The sequence below is a fragment of the Polyodon spathula genome, chromosome 5 (genome assembly GCF_017654505.1).
Source record: "Polyodon spathula isolate WHYD16114869_AA chromosome 5, ASM1765450v1, whole genome shotgun sequence".
Lineage (NCBI taxonomy): Eukaryota > Metazoa > Chordata > Actinopteri > Acipenseriformes > Polyodontidae > Polyodon > Polyodon spathula.
In genome coordinates, this window is record NC_054538.1 from 63,582,796 (window position 1) to 63,602,300 (window position 19,505).

The following is a 19,505-nucleotide window of genomic DNA, read 5'->3' on the forward strand; positions in this document are numbered from 1 at the left end:
GCTTAATAAATGGGTGTTTGTTATACACTTGCCACAGAATGGACCAAATATACACATTTTTTATTTGTGTATATTCTTTTAAGCAATCACTGTGAGGTTAATACATTTAAGCAGCCATGTTGAGATCAAAGAATATACTTACTTCATTAATATTCTTGATTTCATTAACAAAAACACACTTCCGCATTAAACAGTTTCGCTTACTTCTGAGAAATGTGAATTTATAATACAAACTTAGAATTCTAAGGGGTTCAGAAGAGGTTAAACTTATTCTAAAGCTTCCCACTTTCTGAGATGCAGATATAACTCAGATGATGATTTTTATAGAAGACTCCAAGTTTTTTTTTTTTTTTTTTTTAATACATTTGTTTTATTCTTTAGTCAATGAAGTTTAAACCTCAGGTGTGAAAGTGATCTTTATATAAAGACCATCCCTTTGTTTTCCTATAAAGTGACAAGTGTTACTATGCCCAGAAGCATTACTCAAATCCACCCTGAAGGGATCAGGAGCAGTTTAATCCCAAATGTCTGTTTTTGGACTTAGTCTTTGAGATTACCACTCATTCACTTTTGATTTGCAAATTCAGGGCATTAAATTTTTGCACCAACAGCTGCTTACCCCCTCAGATTATGTGTGGCACGGTTTGTCACATTTTAGACTTTAAACTAGTGTTATGCAATGAAAATAAAGGGAGCCCAATTCCAGTCTGGGAGAGCCATTTCCCTAGGTTATCTTTGACTCAACAAATGCCTGCAGTGAATAATTTGGCTGGAATCCAGGCTCCAGCTTAATAAGCTTTATTTAACAATTTCGATTCCCTGAATCCATTAACAGGTGATAACTTCAACAAACTTGCACATACTTGACTTTTATGATTTGAAATTACTATGTTTGGACCTGGAGTGTACTTTTGACAGTAATCACGCGTTTCACGTGGTATTTACTTACCTGTTTCATCTGGCTGCAGAAAGCTCAGGTGTTTTTATTTTATTATTATTATTATTATTATTATTATTATTATTATTATTATTATTATTATTATTTTTATTTTAAGGCTTAGTTTGTCTTTTTAACGTGTAGTAAAGTGGATGTTATAAAAAGGAGAAAAGGTGCTTCAGTAATGTTTATATATCAGGCATATTGTGTTTTATCGTGGTTTTTACCATACTTAATGTACCTACCATGATCTCGCTTTCTGACACTTTGCTATCCTTTTACTATGACATGCCACAGTAAACTAAAATGAGGCTGTCTCTGTGGCATCTTGTTATACTGCAAAAAGCTGTACGAGTTAAATTCTCTTTTGTTTTTGGAAAGTTGTAAAACAAAATGTAGTCAATTATTGCGAATAAAAATAGCAAAACGGGAACCCTGGCGTTTTTTTTTTTTTTTTTTGAACTACCGCAACAGTTCAGTTGTACATTACTCTCGGCTTCTGTAGCCCCTGCAAGGAGACCCCGCGGTGGCCTCTGCTTTGATTGACGTAGGAAAAGAAAAGACACAAGATCGGGTTACAAGATGGCGGATGGTTGCTTGTACTAGGTAGAAGGTTTTCGCAGAGACGTTGTTTTTGTGTATCTAAATGGTTATATAGACAGGGGTGTCTGCTTCTCCACGCTTAAAGAAAGTTATTCCCCCCCCAAACTAAAAGAGACACTTTTTACTTCTCTAGTTATTTCCACAACTACCGCAACGGTTTGAGCAGTTTGCTTGGAACATGCGGGTTGAAACTGAAAGTTTAAATCGTTGGCTTAAAAATTAAAATAAAAAAGAGAAGCAGTGTAAGGAGGAGGAATCATGTCGGATACGCGGCGGCGGGTGAAGGTGTACACGTTGAATGAAGACCGACAATGGGACGACAGAGGCACCGGGCACGTCTCCTCTACCTACGTCGAGCGCCTAAAAGGAATGGCCTTATTGGTCCGGGCAGAGTCCGATGGTAAGGGGAATTGTTTTATTTGTTTTAAGAGGCGTTTTTTTTTTTTTTTTTTTTTTTTTTTTTTTTAAACAAACTAGTCTAGGCCGAAAACTGATTAAAATACAATCAATAAACAGTCTGGGTGAATGGAGTGTGACGTTTTCAAAACGCTTTGTTAAAAATAAATGTTATTTATTTTTAGTACTTTCCAACAGACACTGGGGTAAAACCAGCCAAGTGAAATCCTTGCATACTGGCTGCTGCTGTTCACTTTGGAGATCCTACTCGTGTTTTCTGCGAAGGAAATGAGTAACTTTGCATCAGTGGATAAACACAATTATCATAGTAAAGTAAATCCTGTTTTTTTTTTTTTTTTTTTTTCACACAAAAACCGCACATGAGAACGGTCTCTCTGAAAACCTTATGCTGATTTCCCCCTCACCTTGCTTTGATAACTGATTTAAAAATCGTACCAAACAGCCATTTTGTGCTGGACTCAAATGCCGTAGACTAAACTACGATACGGAGCACTGGCATTAAAATGGTCACTGTAGTGTACACTATATAAATTAATGGGTTCAGAAGAGTAAGTTGGGGGGGTTCCGTTTTGAGTTGCAAATAGTACTGGTAAGCACTACGTGGGCCTATTGCTTTTCGTTCAACTGCACTTTCATTTACCCAGTTTACAAGTTCTAGTAACTCCGGTGTCAGGATTTGCCCTAAATAAATGTCTCAAACAAAACACGACTTGTGTAGTTATGACATTATATAATGGCATACTTATTTTTCAGGTTATGTATTGATTGCACTGCTATTTATAGTACAGATTAAGCCTAATTTTTAAGGTTTCATTTTAGGTTCACTTCTTCTGGAGTCCAAAATAAGCCCTAACACAGCATATCAGAAGCAACAAGTAAGTACATTTACTGCAAAGTAGTTTACTGCAAAACGATGGACTTAAGTGAGTTGTGGTTTGTTTTTCATTTTAATATATTAACTTTGTGGGCCTTCATTCCATATACATCTTTGAAGAAACACCTGCGTTTTAAATTTAAACACGAGTCCTGTATTTAGTGATCAACAGGAATTGACCCGTTAACATTTTAACATGCTTCCTGAGTTTGTTCCAAGTTACTGGTTCACAGTAGCCCATTGTTTTGTCAGGCTAATTACATAAACCAGTTTGCTTTCAATATCAAACACCATTATTTGGTAAAGTAATAGAGTTTAAACATCGTGAAAGAATGTTCGCAGAAAATAACAGTATTTAAGCAAAAATATCAGTACATATTCTGTATAATCACCATTGCTGTTTATGTAGTGTTGGGTGAGTTTGCTGTTCTTGACCTTTTATAATTGTTACAGGACACCTTGATTGTTTGGTCAGAAGCTGAGAATTATGACTTGGCTCTGAGCTTTCAAGAAAAGGCTGGATGTGATGAAATCTGGGAAAAGATTTGTCAGGTACAGTACATATTTACTGTAAGAATGTGAACTGGTGGAATGACTTTGTGTACTTGACAATGTTACCCTCTTATTTGCACATACAGTGGTGATCTTTTATTCCCAAAATATATTAAACACACGTTAGCATTGTAGTAGGACATCTATGCAGCAGTTTTTTACAAAGACAAAGGAGTACTTTGTTTAGCTTATAAAAAACTAGCGCATAAAACATTTACTGTACTTCTAATATTTAGGCAAAGTGTGATTTCTTCAGTGTTGTGTGTTGGTATGTAGGTAAATCCTGTTCACCTGCAGAGCATATTAACGTCAACCTCTGTCTCGCTCTCCTGTTGTCACTCAGCAGCGAATGAACGCAACCACACAGCAGATTTGTACTCTGTCACAAGCATTAATACCCTGTATCTTTCTAAACAAGGAATTTGGGGGAGCTCCCCAATAAAAGCTGAATTTCAAAACAATTGTGAGAATATAGTAATTGTAACAGCTGTAGGGGTGTGCAATTTCTGAAAAAAAAACTTGTTTTCCAAGGGACATAGTGCTAGAAACAAATCTACTTTCCCCCTACCCGTAGTGCAAAACACACAAAAAAGGAGAATATAACTTGCAGAATTTTGGTTTTATTTAACAGTGAACACAATTAATCAGTTTCTGATTAACAGGGGCAGATCTAGCCTTGTAGCGTGAATGGTTCACTAAATTCTTTGATACACAAAAGGTTCCCTGTGACCTCACCTCAACAAATGTATAACATACTTTAAGGAAATGTTCCTTTCAGTGCGGTTTGGAAGACATTTGCTTGTACATTTAAGTAACATACAAGACGTACAACTATAATAAGCAATACTTAACTCAAATATAGCCTCCCCCTCCATAAGATACAAAATCATTGCCAACTACTGTATTGCTGCTGCTTTTGTGGAAATTAGATTTTTTGTACTGAAAACTGAACCTCAGATTTTTAAAAGACTTGCGTATAACCTGTCAGGTCCGCATTTTTCTGTTTTTTTTTTTTTTTACCAAAATGCATGACGCTACCACCACCATGCTTGACTGTTGGTAGGAGGTTCTTACTGTGGAATGCAGTGTTTGGTTTTCGCCAGACATAACTGGGCCCATGTTGGCCAAAAAGTTCCACTTTTGACTCATCTGTCCCTAGAACATTGTTCCAGAACTCTTGAGGATCATCCAGGTGCTTTTTGGTAAACTTGAGACAAGCATTCATGTTCTTAATGAGCAGTGGTTTCCGCCTTGCTACTCTGCTATGAATCCCATTTTTGCCCAGTGTCTTACTGATGGTGGAGTCATGAACACTGACCTTAGCCGAGGCGAGGGAGGCCTGAAGATCCCTGGATGATCTAGGGTTCTTTGTGACTTCCTGGACAATTTTACGCCATGCTCTTGGAGAGATTTTGGCAGGACGGCCACTCCTGGAAAGATTCACTACTGTCCCAAACTTTCTCCATTTGAACAATATGACTCTGACTGGTTTGGTGGAGCCCCAGAGCCTTAGAACTAGCTTTGTATCCCTTTCCAGACTGGTAGGTATCAGCAACATTTTTTCAGAGGTCTTTGGGAATTTCTTTTCATCGTAGCATGATGTGCCTCTAGAACCAGTGTGCTGACAACTTCGTTCTGATGGTAAGGGCCAAAGTTAGTCAGATTTCTATTGGGCAGGGCTGGCCCAAAATCAGGCCTGATTTGTTAACCAAAGTATTCAAACAGCTGATCCTAATTATCCCTTTAATTGGGTTGAGTTAACTGGGGGGGGGGTGGGTCAATAACTTTCACACCTGAAAATTGCATGTTTGATTACTTTGCACACCAAACAAATGAAAGCAGCAGCAAACTGGTGTCATTTTTTTCTCTGACCTCTATATACTACTTCAATGTGAAAAGTGCAGAAAGTCGGACTGGGCAAATACTTTTTCACGGTACTGTAAGCATTTCATTTCTATCATAAACATATTTGTCAATCTCCATTTTTTAATAGTTTCACAAATCGATGGATTGTGCATGTCTAATAAATAACTAATATCACTTCTGTTCAAATCTGTAAAATATTTTTTTAATGTAGCCTTTAGGGATAGGAATTTTAAATGTATGAACTCCAAAGAAGTGGTTAAATATGCTAGGTGTATAATCAGTCACGTGACAAATTTCACCAAACGCATGTATTTTAATGTGTTCATTTTTAATTTTATTATCATATACAGTCAGTCCATCGCGTATCTGACTGCTATGGAGCTAGAGTAAGGGCAGATATTTTAAAAAGGGAGGGGTTAGGCCCTTGCCTTCAAGTAGCTTTTCTAATTGATGCAACAGAAAGATTGACCCTGGGGTGGGTTTTATTCTCTGTCGATCTGGTGCTTCATTGGGACACTGTTTTCATGTTGTAGTTGGCATGATATGGTGTCAAGTCCACAGGGTAATAAAGTTAGTGATAAGCCTTTTTTCTGAAATTTGTTATATTTTTAATAAAATGGCATCTCCTAAACTAAGAACGAAGGAAAGCCATGTTTGGGAGTATTTTGAGTAACCGGGCGAGAGAACAGGTATGTAAATTATGCCAAACAAAATTGCTGTACCACAAAAATGTGTTAAATGCTTCACCATTTAAAACATTCAGAAATTACTGTGGATGGAGTTACTAATGGCAGTAAAAAAGCAAACATCCATAATAAACAGAACGCTCCAGGTAGTGACTAACATTTATTCAGCCCTTGCATCCCTGTGATTAGGTATAAAACGATTTAAGAGGAAGGGTTTTTTCCCAGTTAATTGAGCGTGTAAATAAATTATATATAAGCTTAATTTACCTGTGCACTTTTACACATTGTTTTTAAAAAAATTAGTCATTTTATCTGTAATTTGTCAACAGAAGGGGATATTTAAAATTATAAAGAGATGATGATAGATTTCCCGTTTGTGGCACTGATCCCTGAACAGTAGTGCTAATATAACAATGTATTGGAATTTGTGCATTTTTGATCGATTCTGTAACACATGTTGGACATGTAAGTTTTTTTTTTTTTTTTTTTTTTGCTTTGCTTATTCTAATTGTTTTTTTGTTTTGTTCTTTGGCATTTAAACATTCATACAAATGTGCCAAAGCGATACGAATTGCACACCCCTGAGCTGTCTAGAATAGTCTTTAAACAGGATTAATTCATCCAACTTTTTACATATCTGCTCGTACTCCCACTGCAGTTGGATATGTGACGGATTGCTTTATTTTAATAGTATTGGCTTCTAGTTGTCTTCTTAGGGTGGGAGGGGGTTATCGTTAGTGCTGGGACAAATATCCAGATAGTCGCACACATTTTTTGACGTGTATTTGGATACAAAAATCAGATGTTCGTATTCGCTAGAATTGATAAATATGTACTACTATTATGTACTACTTCACCAGAAGTTGCACAGCCAGTTTAAAAAATGGCAAATGAGAAAGAGCTCTGTGTGATGTGTTAATATATTTATAAAAAAAAAAAAAAAAAAAAACACATGATCAACACAGCAGCTCTTGAGCCTCTATTTAAAAGTTTTAGACAGCAAAAAGTAAACAAACCAGATTGTGTGCACAAGCATAGTACTCTGTGGAATGCCATCTGGGTCAAATATGTGTTGTGCTACTTTAGAGCGAGTCAGTCTCGTGGGACAAAAGAAAAAAAAAAAGACAAGCATGTCATTCTGAAATGCATTGCTTAAACAGTACCCAACTTGCTGGAAATGTTGTGTATTGATTTTTATATAGATTGTATATATTATATATTTTGTGTTGCGACTTTATGTGGAATGTAATGAGAACCAAAACGGTGAGTTTTTTTTTCTCCTTAATTTTACAACGCTATGTTATTACTTTATGAAAACATGTGTGGCATCTTTTTACTGGAAAGAAACGGCGATGGTAAGGACCGGGGGGGGGGGTAAAAATGTTTTAATAAAATGCAGTATTAACTTTATGAACTCTTTGTTTTGGGAATAAACAAAACAGTTAACTTTATTTGTTATGTATGCTATTTGTTTTGTAGTTAATTCACTGGGGTAAAGTAAAGCCAACGCAGCATATTACTCTTTACTCCTGGGATGTTTTTCTATTAACGTGTTACATATTGTAATGTCTTGCTGTAAAATAAAGGGGCAAAGGCAGAGGCCACGTCTCCTGCCCCTGCTGCTGTGCTGTCTCTGCCTGTGTTCTGAGCAATACAGTGGCTTTTATTCCTTTTTTTAAACCAAATTAATATTTAAATTGAGCCAACATTTAAACATGAAAATCCAGTGTTTGTCCCAGCACTAGTTATCTTACCGCTTTAATTTGTAATTATTTTATTTTGCTTTCAACAAGCTCCTTAAACCACCTATAGTTCTTTGTTACATGTCTATCGGTGTAGCACTGGCTAGTTTGCTGTTGACATTAGAAACTAATTATTTTATGCTATTAATGCATTTTAATGTTATTGGCTGCTTGTGTGGTATTTGTGCACCAAGAGTATTCTGTTTGTCTTTCTTACCACGTTTTAGGGTTGGATGATAATTACATTTTCAGCTGTCGATTATCGTCTTTAAATTATCACAGTAATTCTGATTTATCAGCTGAATCGGTAAAATATAAACATTTCTTGTAATTTATCAAAATTATTCTTGAGCAGCATGACAACCGCCTGTCTAAGTCAATGAGTTTAGAAGAAAAAAAACTACAGTGAGTTTTTACGTTGGTGCCCAGAACAAACAAAGTATATTGAGTTATGTAGTTTTCCTATAAAATGTATATTTTGTATTTAAACATTTAATTCCAGAACATTTACGTTCATTAAAAAGTGCAGCCAAATGTATTAATATAACGAAACAAAATTGCTTACGTTACCTGGAAGCATTTGTTTTCTTTACTTGTATGGCAAATCTGCCATTAAGAGACTCAAACTAGGTTTTAAAAATGTGTGTGTGTGTCTCTGTATATAATTGTATACTGTTAGGATACTGAGTTTTGCGCATCGCTGCTTGTATGCAGTTTAATAAAATAAACTGCCTATCCTTCCATTATGCAAGTACCCATTTTTATAATAGCAACGCCATGGGAACAGATAAGTACAAGCATATTTTCCCCTGTGTGGTTCATAGGCTGCAGTATAGTACCCATGTCTTTACTGTCGTTGGCTATAAAACATTTGCCACATGATTGTGTTTTTTTTTCTTTTTGCAATTACATTAATTTACGTAAAGAGTCACTTCTACAGTAGCTTTACAGTGAGGTAGCTTTTTTCAATTTTCTAATGTGTTTTTTGTTAGAAAACCTTTCATGCTTTCCAGTGTACAACATTTTCAAAATGAAACCATAACTGTTAGTTAAAAGCCTAAGCATATTGTTTAAAGTCAATACCTCAACTTGCAGTGTACACAGTGCTCACACAGATCATGTTTACACCTCACGCAGACAGTTCAGTGCCGCTTCCTGCTTAATTTTTCAACGTGATAAATTAACAGTGATAAACTATATTATAGATTATTGTTCCAACCCTACCACGTTTCAATATTCACTGGTCTGGTGTAAGTTGATTTTAAGGGCATTTCGTTTTTTGACGAGCATTGATTCTGAAAACATTTGCTATCCATTTTCAGGTGCAAGGAAAGGATCCAGCAGTTGAAATCACACAGGAACTTATTGATGAGTCTGAGGAGGAGCGTTTCGAAGAAATGCCTGAAACAAGTCACCTGGTTGACCTCCCCCCTTGTGAACTTAACAAACTTGAAGAGATAGCTGATCTAGTAACATCTGTTCTGTCCTCCCCGATTCGCAGAGAAAAGCTTGCACTGGCCTTAATGAATGAGGGCTACATTAAGAAACTGCTGCAGCTTTTCCAGGTTTGTGAGGACCTTGAGAACACTGAAGACCTGCACCATTTATATGAAATTGTAAGAGGAATTTTGTTCCTCAACAAGGCAGCTCTCTTTGAGGTTATGTTCTCGGACGACTGCATTATGGATGTTGTTGGTTGTCTTGAGTACGATCCCGCCCTAGTACAGCCAAAAAAGCACAGGGAGTTCTTAACCAAAACTGCCAAGTTTAAAGAGGTAATACCCATCACAGACTCTGAACTGAGGCAGAAAATCCATCAAACATATAGGGTGCAGTATATCCAGGACATCATCTTGCCAACTCCATCTGTTTTTGAGGAGAATTTTCTTTCAACGCTGACCTCTTTTATTTTCTTTAACAAGGTTGAGATTGTCAGTATGTTGCAGGTGAGTTGACACGTGATGGTTTTTTTTTTTTTTTTTACTTATTTTAATTACTTTCTGGAGAGAAACAGTTTGGTGTGTAAAGTAAGTTCCATAATTGTAGACCTTGGGAAGGGTGCCGTTTTTGGGATGCTAGCAATGTATGTAACAAGCTGACAAAGAAGTATGTCTTTCAGAGGGTGGTGTGTTTGGGTAATTTAATTGCAAGTGGATATACTTACAGTAGTTAAGTAGTTGTGCATGAAATTTCACCCAAGGTTGTCATTTTTCCCTTGTCTTTTTTAATGTAACTGTATTCCTTGTTTTATACTTGACAAATTCCTTAAGCTATGAACTCTCTTGTAAGAAGATAAATTTCTCTCAAGTTATTATTCAGACCAGTAAATATATTTCCTGGTCCAAATGGTGCCTTTTTGTTCTTGTTTAGGTCACTATAGTAACTCTGGATCAATGTGATTTATAAACCACCATTTAGATATGTATTGTAACTCCATGTGTTTTCTGTTTGTAATATCAAATAGGAAGATGAGAAATTTTTGTCTGAAGTCTTTGCACAGCTGACGGATGAAGCAACTGATGATGGCAAGAGGCGTGAACTGGTAAGTAAACTTTCTTCAGAAACTGAATTTTTGTTGTAACAAGGGAAGAATTTGTTTAGTTATACTTTAATACACTTCTGTTAATAGTCAAACAAACACTGCTTAAAATATACATATTCACATAACAGAATTCACAAATAAAGGTGTCAGGTATATGTAGGGCTTGAAGTTTTCGGGTTTTATTTTTGATCGCATGGCGTCCCTTTTAAAAACTGTTAATTTCAATGTCACTTGTTTTTACCTTCACGTCTTGACTGAGCCTGGATATGTTCTACGTAATTTATTTCAAACGGACGTGACAAATTATGTTAATTGCTCATCACTGATGCTAACAACATTTAACTTGCAGTCACCTAGTTTAATATTTGTGCTTTTATTTTCACTTGTTTTAGCAGTTATCCTGACATTTTGTTTCAGTATAAAATATCCAGTGTACACTGATAGCAAGTCCATCTAAAATCTCCTTGATTTTTTAGCAAAGAGAAAAATAATCTTAAACCCAGTCTTTAATTAGTAGCTTTCTCTCTATTAGAATGCAGAAACAGCTTAGCTACTAATTAAGCCTGTGTTCCAAGGTCCGTTCGCTAGCCAGGAATTCATAGGTAGTAAACCTTCAAATGTTTATCAGGCAGCCTGTTTTTTTTTTTCCTTTTTTCTTTCTCAATCGTTTGATAGTGTGGCTACTGTAAATCACACATTAAATGTCACTCTCATGCAAAATGTTATTTTTCGATTAGTATAATGCATATTACTTTAACAAGTTGTATTAAAATTCACTGATTTTAATGACTACCATGGCGGTTCTAGTGTTGAGAGGTAGAGATTTGGAAAACAAAAGCCGAAGTTCAAGCCCTAGATATATCATAGAAAGGAAACCAATGCGGAAATGGTGTCTAAACCAAATAAAACAAGCCCATTCTTCTGTACGGAGGTGCTTCTCTTCTTTTTTTAAATGGACAGATTCATGGAGGCTTAAATTCCCATTAAGTTTTTTGTTTAATATGTAGAAGTTAGGTTTTTCCTGCCAATTCAAAATGAGTGTTGTAAGAAAAAACTAAGTTATTAGTAAGCATTTTTTGTTATGTAACTTGTTAAATATGTGTATTGTCTACATAATCATATTGTTTGCTTTTATATTTACTAACATTCCTTCCCCCACCCCCTTTCAACAGGTTAACTTTTTCAAAGAATTCTGTGCATTTTCTCAAACGTTACAACCCCAGAACAGAGATGCATTTTTCAAGACTCTTGCTAACTTGGGAATTCTTCCTGCTCTGGAAATAGTAATGGTTAGTACTTTTTCTATCCAAATTTTGTCCTGCGTGTGAGAGAAATTTAGAATTTGGTATTTAGAGGAATATGTAGACAGACATATATGCTTTTTAAAATGTAAGATTGAAATTAAACACCAGTTGTCGGTTGCAGTAGACAGTGTTATTTTATGTGATGTGTTCACAAGTTATGTACAAAATACAGTGCTACCCTGTTATAACACGACCCGTTACAGTGTGGAATCGGTTATAACATGGGGAGGTTGTGGCTGTCATTTCCCCCATGATGCAATTTGATTGAAACGTTGGGTTTTATTGTTTTACATTACCATATTTAAACCCATTTAAGTTGAATATTGGGACAAAGTACTTCTAAAGCTTGTAAACTGCTAAACTGCTATTCCACCAGTTTAAAGTTTACATCATACTGTATATATTGTAACAACCTGGGATTTATACTGTTACACGACTGTCCTGTGTGTGTGTAAGCAGGGAAGCAGTAAGCGTCCCTCAGCCGGGGTTGATTGACATCCAGGTAGGGACATGAACGCCCACATCAATGCAGGCAGAGCTGATAGCTGGGTCAGACAAGCTGCTGTGTGAATGTGCAAGACTGTTGTATTTGGTGTGGCCCAGGCTGACGGGCAAGGAATAATTGCTCCAATGAACCATGTATCTCAGTGTCTGCAAATTGTGTCCCCCTCCTTCATTTACCACGCTACGCTACAATATTAATTTGGCCAATGTAAATCATTTCAGGAACAAAAATGCCAATATTCGTTACGAAACACAAATAACGCAGTCTCCCAATTACTGACCCTGACGACCGCGTTGTAACGGGGGAGTAGCACTGTAGTATATTAAAACATTTTGTATTGTCTTTGCAGGGCATGGATGATTTGCAAGTGAGGGCTGCAGCAACAGATATCTTCTCTTATTTGGTAGAGTTTAGTCCGTCCATGGTACGGGAGTTTGTTATGCAGGAAGCTCAGCAGAGTGATGATGTAAGTACTCTTAATAGTTTAAAAAAAAAAAAAAAATTGAAAGCACAGATGTCTTTGCATTTCCTTATTTGCTTCAGCTACATAGATGACAACTGTTCAGATTTTGTCAGGTAATTCTGAAATGGTGAGGTGATTTTGCCATTACACCCATTTATGTAGTGATTCCTTCTGACTCAAGCCCCAAAGTAAATTGTTTGAAAGTAATATTTATTTATTGCTGTTAGCATGGAACCTTGTTTTTAATGCGAAACAGACTGAGCAATTAAAACCCGGAAAATAAAATGGACAATATGAAGCCTTCATACAAAGGCAGACTTGATTGCTTGGAAATAAACCATTTCTGTGCCACATTGTGTGATGCATAGCAAGACTGTATGTGATCTTGCAGAAGTTGTCAGTACATGAGATTTGACAGTTTATTTATCACACATTGCAGTACTGTATTTTAATAGCACCTCCTTTAGGCTTTTACATGAGAGAGATATAGATAGATCACCCAAAACACATGGACACATTCAAATGTTTATTTGCACATGGGAGCCCTTAAGTGAACAGATCACCTTGCAGGGTTATATAAACACAGCATGCTAAATGTGTTGGAGACCATGACATTGACCTCCTAATATGGTAGCCATACTAAGGTCATGTGACATTAGTTTCTGGGGTTATACACTATGTTCATAGTTAGTACACCGCTGTATTCATTGCAGTACACACCATTACAAGTGTTATCCAGTAAAAAATACATTTTACTGCCTTTTGTTTTACTTCTCTTCTGATCATATCAATGTTATAGGCCTTATAGTTATAAAATGTCACATTAGATAAGAGTAGTTATAAAATATGTCAGTGGTAGATGTGAGCAAATTCAAATAAGAATTAAAAAAAGAAATACAGTAAATTTATGTTTGAGTGATTTTGACTAAGAGCAATTAGTCTTGTCCAGAAACTCGCTTTCAGACTGCCTTTACAGTGCATAGCTGTTTACAGACTGCATATTCAATGTTTCTGCTAGTTATGCATAACAAAATGATTGTCATTTACACCACATGGCCACAGTAATGCCTCTTGGTATAAGATTTAGGTATCGTATTAGGAAAAATGTAATTCACAAGGTCATTCACATACCTCTTCTTCATCTAGGACATTCTCCTTATAAATGTGGTCATTGAGCAAATGATATGTGATCCTGACCCTGAGCTTGGAGGAGCCGTTCAGTTAATGGGACTCCTTCGTACTCTAATTGATCCTGAGAACATGTTGGCACCATCAAATGTAAGAAAGCTTTACAGGGTAAATACTTTAAATATGTTGGGTATCTTCAGACTATTTGAACCTATATATTTAATCAAATAGCACATGTTCATTTCTTCTCACAGAAAACAGAAAAGACTGAATTTCTCAGCTTTTTCTACAAGTATTGCATGCATGTACTCACTGCTCCTCTTTTGGCGAATACAGCGGAAGAAAAAACAGGAAAAGGTAAGTCTCCAAATCTTACTTAATGCTACAATTCTTTTAAATGTTTAACCCAATGTCTACCAATCAAACTTCCACTGGGAAGTATTTAAACCAAAACCATATTTGTCAAAGTTTAACATGAAACTGTAATGGTATGAGTCTCAATTTTCAGACAGGTGTGTGCACAGATATTGTAGACAAGTGTTTTTACATAGTCATCCAGTTTGCATAATACAGTACAGATTCATTTTTGGTTTGCCTGCATTTTTAGTTCTGACTTTTTTTTTTTTTTAATTTATTTTTTGCTAAATTGCACCACTAATGTTTTAGAAACCATTGAAATCGGTAAAGGTTATTTATTTTTGGCAACAGTTCAGATCTTTACTGGCTTGTACTTGTTTATCAGATGCAGTAGTTGGATCCAACAAGATTAGTGCAATTTGTCCTGGTAAGTGCTAGGTTTTGCCTATGAAATTCTTGATTTTTTTTGTTTTGTTTTAACGAAGAACCTGAGCTCTTTGTTAGAGGCTTTAGGATTCAGCTCAGCTTTTATTTAACTTTTTGGAGAACATGTTCACTGGCTGCCAAAAGTATTCATACACCTCATTTGTTTTTTTCATCCCAAAAAAGTTGAATGGCATTCATATGGAAAGCCATCACCAGTGAAGGATAGAAAGAAAATACACGTAAATTCTGATTGTTAATGTATTGCCGGGGGGCCCCACCCCCCCCCCCCCCTATGCAAAACAGTAGTAACTGTTTAAAGAAAGGTTCAGTTTAGAAATACATGCCTCACAAAATTTTAGTTTGCTGGTGCTGGTTAAAGCCTCATTGTTTTCGCTTCTATAGTTGCTAAGATATGTTTCCAATTAGTTGAACCCCAGTTTGAATGTTCACTTTAGTTTTTTCTCTCTTCTCTCTCTCTCATATTTAGATAACTTTCAGACAGCTCAGTTGCTGGCCTTAATTCTGGAGCTGCTTACGTTCTGTGTTGAACATCACACATATCACATCAAAAACTACATCATGAACAAAGATCTGTTGAGGCGGGTGTTGGTACTGATGAACTCAAAGCATACGTTCTTGGCCTTATGTAAGTACTGTTAACAAATTGTGATTTTAGAACTTGTGTACGTACACATGCTATGCTTTCATTTTTACATATTTAGAGAACGGCTTAAGAGTGTGGAGTAATGTGTGTGTCCATAAGCTGCAGGTACTAGGGATGTGCATTTTTGGTACATTTTTATGAACATTTTAAATTCTAAGCAGTGTCATGTTTAAACTATCTCTGTATACACACACACACTTTATTTTGCATTCTGATTATATTCTGACAGCCGTGTAGTATTTTCTAAGCAAATTCATTCTAAAGCAAAAAGTTTTAACATCAGAAAAAATTCTGAATTTAAACCCACACTCCCCAGTTAGTGTATGTATTGCAGTGAAGTCCACGTACTGGTGCAAATAATTCAGCATTTTTATATTTAAATGTGCTGTTCGATCAAACAGTGGTTGCAGTTAGTCGTCCCCATGGAAATGGACCTATAAACAAACTCAACACATTTTCGGATCATGTAATGTTACTAAAATAGTTTGTTTCTAAAGGTTCATTAAAAAGAGGAACCTTTTCTGTTGTGGTTTTGTTTTTTAAGTAACTGATCAAAATGATTGTAATCTGTAATTCATACAGGGAATAGAAGTTGTTGAATGATACACAGGTTATTACAAAAATGTATACATTTTTCTAAGCGTTTTTTTTTTTTTTTATTTAGAAATGGTGTGAGGGATTGTTGGGTTGGTGGAGATAAAATTAATGAATATGTTAAATTACTAAAAAAAAATGTGACTGGTTAAATGGCATATTAAACATTTTACCATCCTTAAACAGCTACGTGTGGATGTAGTCGGTCTACTTTTTCATGATGCTGATGGCTCTAAACTCGTATTAGCAGGTGTAGTGGGAAGAATGTGCTACTTATGTTTACGCAATGATGCATAATGTATTGCTTTGAATGAGGGAACTAAAGTTGTGTAGATCAATGTGATGGGAAGTACTAGTAGAATGTGTGTTTTTGGGGGGTGGTTAAATTGCAGTTGTGTTTTACAGGTGCCCTGCGTTTTATGAGGAGGATTATTGGCCTGAAAGATGAGTTTTATAATCGCTATATCATCAAAGGAAACTTGTTTGAGCCAGTCATAAATGCCTTGTTGGACAATGGTACAAGGTACAATCTTCTGAATTCAGCAATTATTGAACTCTTTGAATTTATCAAAGTGGTAAGTACATCTAATATATGACCTGTGGCTATGTTGTATTATAGATCAGTAGTTTAGACAATACATTAAGAGCCTAAGATTTTACTAGGTTTTGATTCCAGCATCCACTATTATGTAAAGTAAGGTAAAATGGAGCACACATTTTAGTCAGGTGTTTCTAGATGCTACTAAATCAGTGTAGAGTATACATTGAAAACACTTGAAAATTATTGGTAAAATGCAGCAATGCTCATTCCAGATATACATCTGGTCCTCAGGCTACCTTTTGAGTACCAGGGCTGTAAAGGGCCTCTCCCTTAATGCATATTTTTATTTTATACTAGTCCTATTTCTTTGGCTGCATCATCAACATTAACAAGTTTTTACATTCTCTTATTTCTATTGCAGTTCTCTACTTCAAGGTTCACATGTATTATCAAAATTGTGTAATATGTTGATTCCTAATTCAAGTTTTTCATGTTTATTTGAACAGGAGGATATTAAGTTACTCACTGCACACATAATTGACAACTTCTATGAAACACTTGAATCTATTGAATATGTTCAGACATTTAAAGGACTGAACACTAGATATGAGCAGGAGAAGGACAGACAGAATCAAAGACTGAATAGGTCAGTATATAAACTATCTAGCAATGGGGATAAATGAGTCCTACATACATGTAAAGTTTATATTGTGACCTACACCTGTGGGCAAAAGTTTTGCATCACTATGAACATATTCAAATCTTATTTAACAAAGAAAAAAATATGTAGCAATTATGTACTGGAAGCTATAACAGTAGTACAGTATTTCATATTAGATTTCAAAATGTCACATTTTTGAATTTGTCGGTTTTTCAGTTATATGCCAAACTACAAAGCGGTATGTAATTTGAATATGTTCATGTATGATTATTTAGCAGGTTTCATTTGACTTCATGAAGCAATTTGTTAATTCTGTAGTGTGGTGCAAAACTTGGCCATTGCTGTATATTGTACACTTATGTCTGCAACCTCTGTGATTTAAGAGACTTGGCAATTTAAGAACGAACTGTAAAACTTAGCATAGGTCACTATAGTGCAGTGCACAATTGGTAGCCATTTAATATCCCATTTAACCCTTTGCGGTCCATGTATTCAGCACCTGTCAGGTCTAATTTATTTTCACACAAGCTGTTTATTTTACAATTGCTGTTTTAAAAGTAATTTTATTCACAGTAAAACAGGTTTAAAAGGAACTGCATATCAAAAGGACACTCAGTACTACCTGTCCAGCCCTGCCCCAAATCTTGTTTGTTGCTGTGTTTCACATATTCATAGTCATGCATACTGATCACTTGATTTATCACCAAACTCTTCAATAATGCTATCCAAGTCATTATTGTATTACTGTAACATTTCAAAAAGCTTGGCAAATGTCCGTGATATTCTTTGGGCACTAGATGCGGAAGCAGTTGTCTTGTTTGCTTATGTCTGTGGTGAAGGGACTGTGGGTATTGCTTAGATCCACGTCCAGGTTTTTTTTTTTTTTTTCGGCCTTTCTCAGCCATTGAAAGCTTTTCACTGCATGTTCTGGAGAAAAAACGACTAAGGACCTGTGTGTGACGCCTTTTTGATGGGAAAGGAAAAATTGTAATGTCTCACCTGATCCAACATAGGACCGCAGAGGGTTAATATTGAATGGGGTTACCAAATTGTGACAACTTGATATGGTCATCCCTTGAGTTGAGGTATACGATTGTATGTTCTGGGTTCTAATTGGTTGAGCCAATGAATAGTATTGTCAGAGTTGCTTGTCCATGTTTGAATTGTAACATATAATGTAGCTCATAATAACCCACTATTACACTACTGGCCCAATTTGGCTCGCTTTTCAATGTCAAATTCAGGAAAACAAAGTGTTACAGTGAATGTTTATCTATGTTGACCTGCTTGCATGTAATGTGGTTTATATGTAGGGCTTATGTTTTTACATCTCTTGTAACAAAGGTCTTTGAATCTTTATTCATAGTGTACCCTCTACAGTGCGTAATAACAGATACCGCAGAGATGCAAGGGCTTTGGAAGACGACGAAGAAATGTGGTTTAATGAAGATGAAGAGGAGGAAGGTGAAGCTGTTGTACCTCCTGTAGAGAAGTCAAAGACTGAAGATGATTTTTCTGACAACTATGGAAAGTTTATTGAAGCAAAAAAAGGTACTTTAAACTTTGTTCTCCAATATGACATTTGCCATTTTGAACAGCAAAGTACTCACCAAAAATTGATACAATTTAAACGGTGTAGTTGTCTTGTGAAACATAGATTGTAAATCATGTGTTGAATTGTTGCTTGTGGAGGGTGGTATTTTGAATCGGTACAACTTGAAACAATATTGGCCAGAACAGGGGAATATCTCTCTTGATAACTTACAAAGCTGTTATCTTGTGATAACACTGAAAATGATAATTCAATATCGCATATTGTCTTGTGTAGCAGTTAAAGAAAATGAGGACAAAGAAAACCTTCCAAAGAGGACCTCGAGTGGCAGCTTTAAGTTTACATTTTCTCATTCTGCTGGAGCAGCTAATGGAACAAACAGCACCAACAGTAAATCTGCAGCAGCACCATCTTCACCTGCCAGCACTAACAGTTCTTCCTCAAAGACTGTCAGTTCGCCAGCTCCTGTTATGACAAAGGTTAGCAGTGTTTAAATTGGATTGTTAAATTTGTATATTTCCAAATATATTGGATCTATCCTGATTACATCTTAAACATACAATAATTAACTAACCCCAGTTACAGTATATCATATATTAAAGGGTTGGGGGATTCTCAATTTGTGAACATTTAACAAGCTTCATTTCCAAGGTTTCAGCTAGATGTAGGCTAGCCTGTATGTTTTTATTATGCTTTACTGCATAGCTGATTGATATTTTGTTTTTTTTCTCTTGTGTATAATCAGCAGGCAGGTTTAGTTGGGCTTGTAGATTACCCAGATGACGAAGAGGAAGACGACGAGGAGGAAGAAGCATCCCCAAGAAAGCGCTCCCGTCTTGGATCATAAAGGACTTAGTAGAAAATGTCAGTCGGTTTTTGAGTACAATGGAGCAACTGTTCCACAGCTGACTGAATACACTGTGAATACTCCTACCCCCCCTCCTCCCCCCCCCCCCCCCCCCCCCCCCTCCCCCCCCCCCCCCCCCACCCCCCCCCCCCCCCCCCCCCCCCCCCCCCCCCCCCCCCCCCCCCCCCCCCCCCCCCCCCCCCCCCCCCCCCCCCCCCCCCCCCCCCCCCCCCCCCCCCCCCCC

At 36.5% G+C, this 19,505-nt stretch overlaps 1 protein-coding gene across 6 annotated transcripts; it reads left to right on the top strand.

Annotated features, from left to right (window-relative positions):
* Positions 1-1,487: 1,487 nt before the first annotated feature.
* LOC121316148 (serine/threonine-protein phosphatase 4 regulatory subunit 3-like) lies at positions 1,488-19,324 on the top strand. 6 transcript variants are annotated; one of them, XM_041250972.1, is made up of 16 exons: positions 1,488-1,940; positions 2,765-2,832; positions 3,285-3,383; positions 9,000-9,623; positions 10,142-10,219; positions 11,392-11,508; positions 12,378-12,494; positions 13,638-13,787; positions 13,874-13,976; positions 14,362-14,403; positions 14,890-15,048; positions 16,066-16,235; positions 16,708-16,847; positions 18,229-18,413; positions 18,694-18,893; positions 19,160-19,324. In XM_041250972.1, the coding sequence occupies exons 1-16, from the start codon at positions 1,799-1,801 to the stop codon at positions 19,259-19,261; spliced, it is 2,496 nt and encodes an 831-aa protein (XP_041106906.1). In that variant the 5' UTR covers positions 1,488-1,798; the 3' UTR covers positions 19,262-19,324. The 6 variants fall into 6 exon arrangements, with proteins under 6 accessions (XP_041106906.1, XP_041106905.1, XP_041106908.1 ...); XM_041250971.1 differs by having other exon boundaries at positions 1,489-1,940; positions 18,691-18,893; XM_041250974.1 differs by having other exon boundaries at positions 1,489-1,940; positions 13,638-13,769; positions 18,691-18,893.
* The last annotated feature ends 181 nt before the right edge of the window (positions 19,325-19,505 follow it).

Bases quoted from the DNA above. Each gene is read 5' to 3' on its own strand.
- LOC121316148 (XM_041250971.1), top strand. From the start codon at position 1,799: ATGTCGGATACGCGGCGGCGGGTGAAGGTGTACACGTTGAATGAAGAC. The intron at 10,220-11,391 runs GTAAGTAAACTT...CCCTTTCAACAG, and splicing joins ATGGCAAGAGGCGTGAACTG to GTTAACTTTTTCAAAGAATT. The intron at 16,848-18,228 runs GTCAGTATATAA...CTTTATTCATAG, and splicing joins CAGAATCAAAGACTGAATAG to TGTACCCTCTACAGTGCGTA.